This window comes from Pelecanus crispus, chromosome 5, assembly GCF_030463565.1.
Source record: "Pelecanus crispus isolate bPelCri1 chromosome 5, bPelCri1.pri, whole genome shotgun sequence".
Lineage (NCBI taxonomy): Eukaryota > Metazoa > Chordata > Aves > Pelecaniformes > Pelecanidae > Pelecanus > Pelecanus crispus.
This window is the reverse complement of record NC_134647.1, coordinates 52,142,272-52,157,400: the sequence shown is the minus strand read 5'-3', so window position 1 is coordinate 52,157,400 and position 15,129 is coordinate 52,142,272. Positions and strand designations below refer to the sequence as shown.

The 15,129-nt window shown below is 40.7% G+C and overlaps 1 protein-coding gene across 4 annotated transcripts in view; it reads left to right on the top strand.

The window, feature by feature from the left end:
- Positions 1 to 15,129, top strand: part of COP1 (COP1 E3 ubiquitin ligase) — a 136,042-nt gene that overhangs the window by 69,308 nt on the left and 51,605 nt on the right. For all 4 annotated transcript variants that reach the window (XM_075710115.1, XM_075710117.1, XM_075710118.1 and 1 more), the window contains exons 14-15: positions 1,626 to 1,707; positions 8,454 to 8,570. In XM_075710115.1, coding sequence (XP_075566230.1) covers positions 1,626 to 1,707; positions 8,454 to 8,570 — 199 coding nt within the window. The remainder of the gene's footprint in view (positions 1 to 1,625; positions 1,708 to 8,453; positions 8,571 to 15,129) is intronic.

Here is a 15,129-nt window from a genome sequence, read left to right as displayed (position 1 = left end):
GGTAAATGTGTCTCATCCTCACAACTTTATTGAGCTGTAATCCTCTGAGGGAGGCAGCTATACCTTCTTATCACAGTCCTGAGGCAGTTGATGTTTTCTTGCTGCTGCTTTTGGGTAGGGAATTTGCACAGGGAGAAATGAGTTGAAGTTGTTTGTCTCACCTTTCTTTAGAAACCTCTGTCTCTCCATAGCTGTTCTACTTCAGTCTTTGTCAAAAGCCTTTTGAAAATCCTGCAGTGATTGCTGCTGCAGGTGCTCGTAAAGCAGAAGAGCAAAATGCAGACTTAAGTGGCGAGGCTGGGAGAATGGAGTGGTAGGCAGAACCCTTCCCAGTACAGTCCTGTGCATGGCAGAGCAGTGTACGCATGCAAGTGGGCTGAGCTCAACAGCGAGACCTGCTTCAGGAGAACTTTCTGGCATTTTGGCTTTTCATGCAATTTGAACATTGTGTTTCTATATAATGGATTCTGAGAGGCTTGTGATCAGAACAAGGAGGTTGGAAGAGAAGGTGGTCCGTTTGGAGAGAGGTTGGAAGTGCTGCAGGCTGTTGTGTAGGTAGTATAGTGCATTGAAACTGGTCAGTGATAATGAATGAACTGCAGGCTAGCCTTCAGTTCCCCCTTTTTGACAGTTCAATATAAGTTTTAATTCCTATTTAAGCCTTTGTTTACTTTTTCATTGTGTTTTGGCCATTTTATAATGCTTGTTTTCACTAATCCTTTGTGTTTCTCAATTAAAAATAGATTATATTGGACAAAATAAATCTTTCCTGTTCTCCTCTCAAATATATTTTGCATTTCTTTATGAGGCTGAATAATGAACCTAGAGAGGACCAGCTGTTGCTTATGTTAAAACAAACTAATTTTGCTTCCTATCAGATTACTTGAATTTTTTATTTGGATTTGCATAGAGGCATGCATACTGACATCTGCTTCACATGTATTAGAAATCCTTTAGTGACTTTGTCCTGGCGAGCTTTTCATGTCATCATCTTGCAAGGCTTTAAACAAAGAGTCTGACTGAATTTTGGGTTTCATTCAGTGCAGTGTTTTGCTTTCATGTGGGATGTGCCAGCATAGCAAATGCAACTCTTTTGTGTTTTGGGGGAGAGTGTGCAGCCTTGTAAGAATATTTGAGTGGAAAACCACAGGATTAGACACCAGAATTTTTGTTTAATAACTCAATAAGAAGGTGAGGATTTCCTGGACTTTCACAGAGGAGGTGTTTGAAATGGCTTTGAACAGGCATCTTATTGGTATTGGGAGATTCAACTGTGATCTACTAGAATAAGAATCAGTACACAGTGGAACGACAGACAGTCAAACTGTTCTGCAAACACAGGTCTCTAATGTATATTTCTTACAATCATTATTTCTTTTTTCTTTCAAGTAAAAAAAAAAAAAAGCCGTCCTATTGTCTTCTGCTTTCCTGGCATGTGTAGCATACTGCAAGCATTGGTCTGATTGGGAGAAAAGATATTTTCTGAGAAACTGCTATAGTAACCTTCTCTGTCCAGGACTCTCCCAACAGTTTATACCAAATAGAATGTATGTTTTCTTTTACTATTTGATCAGATTACAGCTCACTACACTACCTTGTAATATTTTTCTTGTTTCTCTAAACAGGAGCATGAGAAAAGGTGCTGGAGTGTTGACTTCAACTTAATGGACCCAAAGCTATTGGCTTCAGGCTCTGATGATGCCAAAGGTATTATTCTTTTTCAGTCTCTGTGCAGAAGGCTTACACTCTGTGTATTCCCTTTGAGGAACAAAAATGTAATATTTCAAGTAGCTGATTCCTCAGCTGCCTTCAATATTGTAGTTGTGGTAATGTGTCAAGGTATTACTGAGCTGTTCAGATCTTAGAGAAGGAGAGGCTTTGTTTGGATTAAGATTTCTTGGTGCGATGTTAATGGTTTTTGGGTAATATGCTCTCTAGCTAGCATTTTCCAGGACACTAAACAAAGCAAAAAGCGTTTCAACATTAGTTAAGCTTGTTGAGTTAAAGCCTTGGGGCCTTTCAAAAGAACAGCATGTATTTATATTTCAAAAATGAGGTGGTTGGTGAAAAAGCAGAAGTTAAAAATGCCTGCTACTGGTTTACCTGTAGCTCTGAATGTTAAAGACTCTGCACGACGAGAAGCTTCCTGCTCTCATGATGTGCAGTGTGTTTCTTGGAGCTTAACAGAGCTGGATGGTGGACTGGATGAGAGTGCTGGGAGCAATTTTCAGCTTTCCACACTCTGGGGCCCATTTGACAAAGGGCTTTTGGAGAGAACCCTTAAGACAAGCTCTTTCCCAACATACTGGTAGCAAAATGTTGTTCTTCTAAGAAGAAATAGGAAACTTCTAAAGAAAAGCATAGCACTGAGTGATATGTAGTATTATTCATCCCTAACAAACAAGACTTTATCTGTAATACTTTTACAATATCAAATTAGTGTTATTAAGCAGTAGGACATTTAGAGTTCTGTTCATAGTCAGTGGGGATCAACTCTCCCAGATGGGCTGATACAGCTCTGGACAGAGCTCTTCATGATTTGCTTTGAAATGATAAATTAATTTTTCATAAACATCAAACATTCCAAGCTGCTTCTCCCTCTAAAATGCTTTTAAATTCTGTTTCAAAAGAAAGCTGTATTGGTGTTCGTCAGTTGCCTTTGGCAGTCTTAATGTAGCTGGTAATTCCATTTACAAAATACATCATTAATGATTATTTTATATTTAAGGTGAGTTTTAAATGTTTTTTATACACTTCCCTTTTTGGTGGAATTCAAGAGTGTTTTCTGTGTGTTTAAATGCAGCAGGAATGAGCATTCACCTTGTAAATTATCAACCTCTTCATCACATTGCTCCCCACTCATGCTATGCATTTGAAAAAGCTTATCTGCCAGGCAGACATGCATTTATTAGCATGTTAACAAGTTGTCCAGTTTTGCAGCGCCAGCTGCAAGCAGAGCTCCTGTCTCTAGTTTTAACAGTTCACTTCAGTAATAGTTTCTTAAAAGCATAGTGTTTCCTTAGAAATTATTGTAATAAAGTTGACAAATCTACCTAACTTCCATATCAATTCACAAAGGTCTTTTGAAGGTGTATTGGGGTTTTGGAGAATAAAACTGGGCTGGAACACTTTATCCTTTACTTCTACTATGGTTTGCCTGTGATTTGCATATGTAACAAGCCCATTAGAGACAAATGGAGTCCTGTGTGGAAGTGTTTGAAATAAGCACAGATTTTGGAAGTCTTCAAGGTAAAGAGCAATAGTAGCAAATGTCCGAATTAATGTTATAGTATCCACCTTCCACTGTCAGTGATCAAGGGTTAAATGTGAGGAAAAGGTAACACCTATGACAAGCTGCCTTAACTCAAACCTGCCTAACTTAAGTTTTTGTCTTTCTGCTTATCATGTTCAGGAGAGTTTGGTTGAGTTCTGGCCAGCTTTGGGTACATACAATACACGTTTTGCCAGGTACAGTGTCTGGTGGGAAATCCAAGTTCTGTGTACCCTTCCTGTCCTCTTTCACTTCTCTGCTTGTGTGAGGCCGCACTGGGCTTTCTAACAAGAAACCTCAATGCTGATAGATATTGGTGTGACCAGAGCAATTGGAACTAATCTTGCCATGCTTCCCTGGAAAGCATGGGTATAACATTTTCCTGTCAAATGATCGGGACAAGCCAGAAAAAAAGTGACAGCTTTGCCAGTTCTTCCCACTTGTTTGCATATCTGCCTGTCTCTCCTTGGTCTTTTCAAGTTCGAAGCTAATTTCTAAAGCACTTGGTATGTTTGGTAGGAATGTATTGGGGAAGGAGCTTTAAATGAAAAATCCTAGCATCAGTGCTTCACAGCTGTCCCTGCTAGGGCTCGGGCACAGCAAAGAGGGTGCTAACAAATGGAGTGCTATTAGGGATAAAATGGTTCTGATACAATTAGAAACAGCATCCTTGGGCCTCGGGTCCTGCATTGTCTGTGTCATTAGATGAAGATAATCCAGGATGCTTATTTGTGGAAGATCTTTCTACTTTAATAGCAGATAATGAGAGCATAAAAGCATTACTGTATTTGAAGTAACTACTGTGTGTATGAAGATCTCACTTCTAGCTACAGTTGTCATGCCCTTCCCTTTTAAAGGGGCAAAGGTATTTGTGTATGTCTATAGGGACCTGATGGTGTATGCCAACTAGACAGCAGTGAGCAAAATTAAAGTGTTTACTTGTGCTATGAGCAGCTTGGGGAAATGGCACAGTCTAATTTCAGTTTTTATGCACATAATAATGGCAGGAGCTATGATTCTGATGTAAGTAGGAATGGGTGAATTTCTGCTATTGGGGGAGAAAAGATTATTTAATTTTGTGAAGGCAAAATGATGCCATCAAAGTGCTAGGATAGGGCTGGAGCTAGTGCGCTTAGCTAATGACTTACAGCTGCTTCTCAACACCAAATTCCTGTCTGTTCTGGGTTGGGAATGTAGTTTAATGGCCATGGTAAAGTTAGCAGATGAGAGAGAGCAAAATGTTTTGTGATGCCATTTGGGTAGAATTTGTCTCCACTGGGGTAGAAACCTGTTTTGGAGTCATCAAGCATTGTTCTCTGCTCTGGACTTGTTTTTGAAGCTCAAGGGGATACAAGCAATACTGACAAATTCAACTGAAGAAAGAGTCCTTGTTTTATGTCCTTTCTGTAAGCTGTAGTCCCTTCACTATTCCTGGCTCAAAATGGAGAGGTGGAGCAGAACAGGAGCACCTGATTGCTCTGAGCTGTAGCAAGAGGTTACCTTTCATTGTCTCATGGTAAGGAGGAATGCAAGCATCTAAGGAAAGTAATTCATTACATCTAAGGAAAGTAAGTTCTATGCTGCCTTGGTGAGACCATTGGTACCAGTCCTTTTTTTTTATAGTGCCCCTGAATTCAGGAGCAACACAGATTTGCGGAGTTGGCTTCCTAAAGAAGGATGGCATTCTAGAGAGGGAACTAGCCTGAGAACTGCAGATCAGAGTTTGCTCCTCAGCTTTGTTGAGGACTTCCAGAGGATTGTTTGGGGCTTCATTTTTGGTGATACTTCACTCCTTCAGCTTCTGCTGACTTTAACAGGTTGAACTTTCAGCTTGCTCATTTTCCTGGCTAAAAAGTTCAATAATTTCCTGGAGATTTGTGGGGTTGGATTCAATTGGGAATACCTTGAAAGGTCAAGAAGATGTTGGTAGTTAAAATGTCAACCAAAATACCTGTCTGGCTGTGTCTTACGCAAGGAGGAATACCCTGTGGTCATTGCCTGCTTAACAGTCATCAGTTTCCATCATCCTCCTGACCTGCACAAGGCAGTGGATCAAAAATTTTGCCTAGCAGGACAATTCAGCAGCTTCCTTCTTTCCTAGGGATTCCTCAGATCTGTGCAAACGATTTTTCTGGTAGCAGTATCCTGTTCCTGGTTTACAGCTTTTTTTGGAGTAACAGCAGCCTCTCCATCACATGACCAGATAAGAGTTTCAAGAATGACAGGCTGGATGAAATAGCCTTACTATCAGTGTACCAACTGTGTATATTGACACTTCAGCTATTGCTGTACAGGCTTCTACCTCTTTTAGTCAGTGTTTAGACACGGAACTGATGTATAGGAAATTAATTTATAAACTTGCACATTTGGTGTAAAGCTTCAACCAAATAAAAAATATCTTGAAAAGACCTAAATATTTTAAACTGATAAAGCTGTTTTTTGGAGGCATCTTCTTACTTGTTTGGTGAGGGGTAGACACTTGACCACATAGAGATGTCTGTCTCAACAGCTGCAAAATTAGGAAACATATGCTTTGAGAACATGTGTGTTAGAAATAGTCAATCTCGGATGGTTGCTTGTCTCATCAACACAATTCTAGGTGTTACCAAGACATCTGTACATTGCGTAATTACTGCCTTGACCTCAGCAAAATTGCTGAAAGCTACAGCAAATAAACTCTACCCTTATGAATTATGTTTTATTAACCTGCCAGTTCTTCTTAAATAATGGGCAATTCCAGGTAAAACTTGACATGTTTCATTATGTGTTGTTATATGTCACATATGTCCTTTTTAATGGCACTGACTAAGATATAATTGGAGCCCAGCGTATCCCACAGCAGTTAGATCACAGAAATTGCAGACTCTAATCTGTGTCTGTCAGTTGTAATGAATATTATGATGGCTTTGAACACGCAGGTTGACTCTTCACCAGATTAAATGGCTCTGGTTATGACCTGAAAACTTGAATGAAAAAAGGAGCCAAGTTGAAACTGAGCCCTTAATTAGCTTTTGCTACAAAACTGAGACCAGATGGCCATTAGTTTATTGGAGGTGGTGTCAAGGAGAGACTTGGCTACTTTGGATGCAACTTTAAATATTGATACCTGGTTGGCAGGCTTCAAGACAAACCTGTGTGGTTTTAGTACTGATTTGGGCAGAACACTGCTCTGAACTGTGAGATCGTGTAACCTCGCTGCATGCCTCAAGTTGAAGCAATGCTGTTTGTCAGCAGTGTCCTCTTGTAATCATGGTATTATTTGCTTCCTATACCATCTCATCCATAAAACTTGATATCCTCTGCTGCCACTACAGCTTAGACTATACATCTCCTGGTGTCTGTTCATTAAAGCAAAATTATAATGTTTTATTGTTTTGCAAAATTATCTTTCCTGGCTCCGTTCCTCTCCCCACCCCCAAATGCAAAACAATGGAGGAGGTATATCATCCGGTCTCACTTGGGAGAAGAAAGCATCTTAAGCCATGCTTGTAAAGCTGTTGGTTTCATTTAGGGATGTAGCTAGATGTTTAGGATGAATATTATAGCTCTGGTAAATGACAATGGATTTTATTTCTGAAAACCAGCAACAGGGTGGGTGCTGTTTTCATTGAATTTTACATAATGCTTATTTGCAAATACAGTATGCATCAGTGTATTTCTGCTGTATGTGTGTGCTGCTTTATAATGGTTCCAGGCAGCTGTCAGATACCCACACGGTGCTGTATGTAAAATGTTTCCTTAGTGAGTTCTGAGCAGTCATGTATTTCTTTCATCCTTGAGGCAGTTCTCCTAGGTATGGTCAGAAATCGCAATCTTGTTGCTTTTCGTTGCTTGCCATACTATGAAAAAGTAGGTGCACTAGAACGAACCTGCCAGTGTTCCTCCTTTTCCTGGACCATCTAAAACATCCTTGAGTAGTCCATGTGGAAGCCTTGGTACTTCTTTGAAGCTCCTGGGAAGGACTGAACAAGAGGTGATATGGAGGGGTCCTCAGAGAGTGAGGGGACACACCATAAGAGCGCATACCTCACTGACCACAGTGGGTAACAAGATTCCAGTTCTTTTGCCATTTTTGCTCACTTCACCTCCAAAGTGAGCTTTCTGTAAAAAGACAGCAGAGGACCCATTGGCCGCAGATCTGAAGAAGCCCAGGCAGCTCGTGGCAGCTGTTTAGGGGATTAAGCCTTCATGTAGCGTCTGTGTGTTCAAACATTGGCTTCAGCTTGCTCTGCTTCTTGCCTCAGCATGCTGATCGTGATGCTCAAGTACAGCACAACCCACTCAAAAGGGGGAAGGGAGAATGTTTAAGTCTTAAGTCTGCTTTGTAGGCATCAGTGGGGCTTGATGCCAGTGTGCTGCCCCTTCACCTGGAGTGAGGGCAGAGTGCTTCATCTGTAGCTTTTAATAGTAAGGTTGGCTACATGGGGAGCACCCGGCACCCTTCATCTTTAAGGTTAAATGGTACTTGATGTGTTTGTAGAGGGTGGGGAAGGCTGGATTTTGAGAAGCTACTGGTATTTTCTGTTGGTTGTCCTGTGAAGCACTGAAGTAAGTACCTGGGGGAAGAGCTCATTCTGTACCATGAAGCTTAATCAATGTTCACATGGTAGTCTCATAGAACAGTAGAGTTCCTTGTACCAAGGAAATATGTCATCAGAGGAAGCCAGCATACCAATTTCTTTCCTGTCTGTGCCAGTTTCTCAAGAATAAAACAAGTTGTTCTCCCTTACTGTGCTCAAGCATACAATTAGGTATATTTATTCTGTGCAAAGTAATTCTACCATGGAGCATGGAGTTCTTGCATCCCAGCTAAGGGACAAGGAACAAAAAGGATGCAAGCCTTCCTGCTCTTGGTTATATGAATCTGTGGTCCAGTAGCCTTAAATGCTGACACTCTAACAAGTGGTTAGTCACCTGCTCTGATATTCTCAGTCATGCAGGATGTGGACTTTCAGCATCTCCTGTGTGTATGGAGGTGGGCAGAATATTTACAGTGCACACTTAAGAATGTTCTCAAGCTTATCAGTCATCAGCAGCAACTGAGTCTTTATAATCAGTAACATCTTGGCAACTGAGGCTTTTCAGAATCTTATTTATGAAATAACTAGATTTTATGCCTTTCAGATAAGGTTGATTTTTTGTTGTTGTTTGTTTACTCATTTCTCTTTTTCTGTTTCTCTAGTGAAGCTGTGGTCTACCAACTTGGACAACTCAGTAGCAAGCATCGAGGCCAAGGCTAATGTGTGTTGTGTCAAATTCAGCCCCTCTTCTAGGTATCACCTAGCTTTTGGCTGTGCAGGTAGGTAAAAGGGGTTTTGGGCAAAGAGGTACTATTTCTTCCTTCCTTTGTTTCTTATTCCCCCCAAAGATGTGATGTTGGCTGTTGGGCCCAGGACTGAGGTGTCTTTGCAGTTAAAATTCCTCTGAGTAAGACTTTTCAAGTGTGCAGTCACCCAGAAGACATCATGATATCCAAGTGTCGACTTCATCCCACAGCCTGACTTTTTAATTTGGGTACCTCTATCAGAGAGAAAATCTCATGAAAGCAAGTTGCCTAGTGTGTTTATTGAGATCACTAAGGCAACCAGGCAAAGCTCAGCTTTGAGAGTCTCCTAGCAAAGTTAACGTGTTAACATGGTGATAGTTGTTCTTTCTGATTTATAGCATTGCTCTATAAATACTACAAAGCCATACTGGTAATTTTAACTGGTTTTACCTGAGGCATGCTGTAAAACAGTGGCTGTGCGTGTTTTCCGTAGCTGCAACTACAATCCCCGTGGGTGGGCTCATGTTTTCCTAGATTGGGCAAAGCATCGCTGTTAATGTTGTGGGGTTTTTTTTAGTAGTCAGTGGGGAAGGCATGATGAGCCTTTTATTCACTTAGGTCAAGTAGTTCTTAGTGATAATACAAGGATTTGAGAGCAGAGCAGGTATTGCTTTGAGAGGAAACTATCATGATATGCATGCAGCAACCAAAACTTGGAGGTGCCTATAAATGTTTAACCAACTCTGCATTTTCTTTCTCCTTGGGGAGTTTTAATGCACTTGTAACTAGATGTTCTGACGACATTTTCTATCTCTGGACTTCAGGAGATAAACTGATCACTCTTGCAACCACTGGTTTACCATTTCATTTAGGTGTTCCCATTTCCAGGCTGGTTCTACTTATTGTGACTCTTGGGAGGAAAAAATAAATTTGCATTTTGATACACTGCAAGAAATGGATTCAAGTTGGAGTGTAAAATATTGACTTGTTGACAGGCATCCAGCTGAAGTTTAGTGAATTACATGCAAGAATAGAATTGAATTATGATACTTACTAGCAGTATTTGTATGAAAGGGGCTATCTGTGAAAGGCTCTAGGGAAAGATGAGAGCACCAGCTCCAAATGTATAAGCTGCTGATTGAAACAGATATGTAAAAGCACCATGAAACAGAATTCTTCTGATAAATCAGTAACTGTGATTCCTTTCCACCTGAAAAGTAGAGGGGGGTTAAGGCACAGATAAACCTATGAAGGCTTTCAGAGCTTTAGGGCACATGGGATGGAAGCAGATAGGAATGTCTCTATCCCCACACTCACGTCTAACAAACCACGATGGTCTTGTCTTCAACAAGTGTGTTTGGGAAAGAAGCATTAGTGAGCACTAGGAGTTATGTGGAGGTTTTAAATGACTATACGTGCATTTTTATGATTTGGAGAATGCTGAGGGGTGAAATGGTATTTGTACTAGAGAAGAAGGTGTAGGAGGGAGACAAGATAAAGTTTTTAAAAGTGTTTACATCTGCTTGATGCTTAGTAATTGAGTCTCTAAATAAAAATTAAAATGGGTATTTAACTATGATTGCTGAAACAATTACATGGAGTAATTGAACTGATGGGAATGGCTTCCCACAAAGGAATTCTAATTAATCTTTCAGCCATAAATACATGTGAGAAAATGACATATGAAATTAAAAGAAATACTGGGTTCTTGAAAGATGTTATTTCTAAAAAAACCCAAAAACGGAGCAAAGAAATAAGTTAGTGCCTACTTTCGTACTCCATATAGTCTAACAGTTCTGTTTCATGTGTTACGATGGAGACAAGGTTTTTCTCCTCCATCAGTTTCAGCTGGTCTTGTTTACTAATTTCATTTAGTCTATGGAAAAAGCAATTTAACTTGTAAATAGTGTGATTTGTCATGTGGGCTATAAAATTAATAAAGGAAGAGTCAAAGCTGGTTTCCTTGAGTAGTAGTAAAAAAAAAAAAAAGTGGATTAGGCACACTGACTTGGCCATTCCTGTTTGCCCCCCTAGTAGGAATAAAGATGAGCGATGCAAAACACTAAACACTAATTCAGTGACTAGCATAGTGGGCAATTTTAGAAAGCTGTCCTAGCTCAGCCTTGGCTTGTTCACACACTCAGAGGATTTTCAGTTTTGAAAATTGTTTCAATTACTTATTCAGTGATTTAGTCAATGGTAAAAGAGCCAAGATTTCATAGCATTGCATGCCCAACACAGTTTTGTACAGTATTTACACAGAAGTGCTGCTCCTGTATAGACTCTCTTGTTTTATTTGTTGATTTGATGGAACTTAATGCTAGGTATCTGTGTATATGTATTTATAGTTTAAGACTTGATGAGATAAGCAGTTGATGAAATGGTTAGTGAGGGGGGAAGTACTGGTACGTAATATTTGAGATATAAAAGGAGGAAGTAAATTGATTTAATAGACCATTATTAAATTACTAAACATACATGTTTCAGTTCCCCCCCTTTTTCTGTATGCAGAATAGCTTGCCAAGCTAGCATGCCTTGCTTTTTGACTTGCAATTTTGACTGCCAAGCCTAAATTTTTTCAGTGTTAATATTTTGAAATTGTGACTTTTTTCCAATTTTCATTTCTTGCTTCTATTTTCTCTTGAGGGTCTTAACCATCCATACAGCTGAAACCCCTTTTCATAAGGTCTTGCTCTTTCACACCTTGCTTAATGAAACATTTTCCTCTGCCCTTGACAAATGCATCTTGCCCACTTGCATCCATCTATTAGAAATGCCTCTTTGAAGTGGGTTTTCCTAATCAGATGCTTCAACTAGATCAGTATCTCTTTGAATCTCTATGCTGGTTCCCCATTTGCATTCTCCACAGAAATAGGATGGCTATCTTAAGGTCCTTTCTATCCATCTCTATCCCTTCTCTTTTGTTAGTAAAATCTTGACTGTTGGCTCACCTCTGCCAGTGATTGTGGATGGGTAATTCAGAGGCGTACCTTTGTGTTTCCTTTCACTTTCTCCAATTTTAGAATTCCCTGTTACAGAACAATAGGAAGGAAGATACTTCAAAGTCCCATAGAGGTCTGCCAACATGTGGCATGAATTATGTGAGCTGATGCAGCAGGCTGTTGAAGTGTTCCCATTGCCCTTTTGTTCCCTGTGTATCTCTATCTCTATATCTGTTGAGGACCTCTGGTCCTCAAACCAGGGGCTCTTTGGGCTGGGGGTCACTTTTGCATGTCCAGTGCTGAGGGTGATGGCAGCTTGACCCTCAGCTGGGTCCGTCAGCCATACTGCAGTGTAGGTAGCCGCAGTCATGTGCCCACAGCTTCAGGGCTCTATAAGTAATCCTGAACCAGAGATCTTGGTTTTAAAAAAGCATTTCCACCTGCACCCAGCTTGCATGCTGTATTGTCAAATAAAAGGAGTGAACCAAAGGACTGTGGTGATGGATTTTGAAGCAAGATCAGGCTGCAAACCCTGTGGCACAGTCAGTGAAACAGGGGTTATTGCTCCAGCAACTTTGGCTGTGATTTTCTCCCTGATGAGACTGTTGACTCTGCTAGACTGCTTGCTGCGGTTTGTATCATACTGCTCCTTCATGGAGAACATTCCTTTCTGCCTTGTATCCAGTTCCTCTGCAGGTCCCTGCCCATCATTGGCAGCAGAGGGAGAACATGAAGCAACTGCCTTGAATGATGCCTTCTGAAAAGGACACGATGTGGGTTGGATCTGGGATTTATGTGGATTTCTTGGTCAAACCCTCTGTGCTTCAGTATACATGTCAATAAACCTGAGCAGTGGTTGTGGAAGGAGTTGCCATGGTACTTTGATTTAGATGTAGCCATGGTCAAAAGTGTTGTTAGATTGTGTATCTCCATATGGAGCACTTTTTCTTTAATAGAGAGTACTGGGTTGGCTTCAGATGTCATAGAAAACCATCTTTTAGTTGCCACTATAGAAGCAAATCCCAGGATTACCATCTAATAAGGATGATATATATGTTTCTTTTCTGGGCTCTTCACTCTGAAAGCTTTTAGATGACCAAAAGATCATTTTGGTAGCTTAAAACAGAACAAATGAGCAATAAACTGGAAATAGAGCCTATACAAGAGAGGAATGGGTATTTGGTTTGGGAAATAATTCTCTTAAAACCAGACAGGCACTTCAGGTGAGAGGGAAGCTAGCGTGTCTGGCTGCAGCCTGATAAAATCTGTTGCAGTAGAGAGGGCATGTAAAGAAGAAAAGATCCCTTTTGTCTGTTACTTTAATAAAATATTCTATTTGCATGCTTACTGAGTTGAAACATTGGGCAGTATAAACTGTAATCACTGCCAAATACAAAATCAGGTAATTTTGTGGTCTTTTCCTCTTCTTAAAAATAGATAGGGTTTTATCCTGAAATTAGCTATATAAATCATGACTGAAGTTGTTATTGTTCTGCCTCAGCAATAGCACAGATGCCCTCAACCCATATATTTTCTAGCAGTACCATTTCCCTGCTTTAAAAAAAAAAAGGGGCTGAAAATGCATGCAGTTTGCAGCTTGAATGTCCAAGTTGTGCAGTCTGGGTGAGATCAGACTGTCTGCTAACTCTAGTGAGCTAAGCATAGCTATTGATAGTAGCAATGCTTTATTCCCAGCATGCTGTAATACTGTCAGCAGCTACCACTGACCTTTTATTTCCCATATATTATGCAGAGATCATGTCATCAAAACTTCAGATTCTTGAACTCTTATACTAGATGCATCATCCTCTCGCATGCTGTATTTTTTCCCTGTAGGACCCACAAATCTAGCAGGTTGGATCAGGGGATGAGAGGGGTTCCTCAGGGTTGCAGAGATGCAGGACAGAGACTACCAGCTCTCCAGGAGCTTCACAAAATAAGTGGAAGCAGCAGACAAGTACAGATGAACAGAGGAGAGCAACAGAACAGCTGCAACATGGTCAGAGCTTAAGGTTTTGCTGAGTTAGTTTTAACCTTGATCAGGTCTCCAAACCACTCCACTGTGTTGTCACAAACACTTGACAGCGTGGGTTCAGATGAAGTGACCAGGGCAGGGAAAACATGGGGCAGTGCTGATTTGTGTTGGTATTACTACCTATAGAGTTTGAGACTACCTGCATTGGGGGTACCGTACTCCCTCCTAAACACTCCCGATTTTGCTTTTTCATCCCTTCCTTCCTAAAGGCAATTGTGTAGCCAAAACTGAATTGCCTTTTTTCTGGATCAGCTCATGCCTTATCATAGAGCACCAGTGTCAGCCCCAGACAGGCTTTTGGCAGCCTGAATTGGGATCAGTGTTAGCTACCAGGTGGTGAATTCTCATTGAAAATGAGGTCTCCTCCCAGTGCTGAGGTTTCTCCCCTTTCTTGCCTGCTCTGTCTCTCCTCCTTATTCCCTTCCCCACTTGTACAGTGACACTGACCAAGAGCGCTTCCAAAGAAAGTGCTTTTCCTTCAAAGATGGGTTTGCCCTTCCCCAGCAGGTTTTGCATGCTTTTTAAAGGTATTCCCTGTGCACCATCTTCAGCATTACAGAATGGCATCATACTCTGGCTTTGAAAGCTGCCGCCTTTCTTTCATTGTTGAATGGCCACAAAACTAACAATACTGATCCACAGCATCCCGCATGCTGAAGGACTCCTGTTGCTATGTCAACGGCTTTGTTTTCATTTGCAACTATTTACCCACCCCTTAAGATCTCTGCATTGCCCTGATGCACTTACAGTTCAAGGTCACATGTGGCTTTTTTATCAGCATCATTCAATTTTGCTAATATACCTGGTGTCCAAGTGGGACCACTTTGGGGACCATCCTTGTCCAGTGAAATAATTGATTTTTTTGCTGCAGTAACTGGAGCAGTGATTTCTCTTTTTCCAAACATCTCTCTGTAGAGCTAGCCTTTCATGCTGCCTCAGATCTGGGTAACTTGCATGCCTTGTCACTCAGCTCAGAAGAATGATGTGATATTAATGACCAAGAAGGTAGTGTGCCTTTTTGGAAGAGAATTGTTTTCTAGCTGAAAGCAAGGTCTTACCTTAATAGATTCTCGTGGATAAGTACTCTGCTCTATTGAAAGCCTGCCGTGACTCAGAAAGAATCTATTTGTGTGAATATATGGCATGTTTAGGGTGGAGTTAGGCAGCTTCTTTGGGTTTAAGCTACAAGATTACCTTTAGTGTACAAGTTGAGTGCAGTATTCATAGGCATAGACAAAGGTTAGGCATTTGTTTCAAGCCTGTGGAAAACTTCACAGCAGTGCTCAAAATTCAGCTTTTATGAAAACCGGTATGGCACGCAGCAGTCCAGGGCTTGCCTGTTACTTGTATTGGACTTTACAAGCAGAGTGTCTTTTCTTTTTTTGCGAGTGTTCAATAATCTTCCTCTAGTCCATGATCTCTGAAGCTATTGGCAGAGGAAGTAGGGGACAAGGTCCATGTTTTGGAAGTGCACACTTGTCACCTTGTAACTTAAATGAAACCTTCTGGAACGAGTTTGTTGTAACCTTTGAAAGTATCTATAGCACTTCAATCAGTTGAGGGTTGTTTGGAGGAATCTGTATTTTTGGCCAGTGTGGTTGTGATCATATTTCTG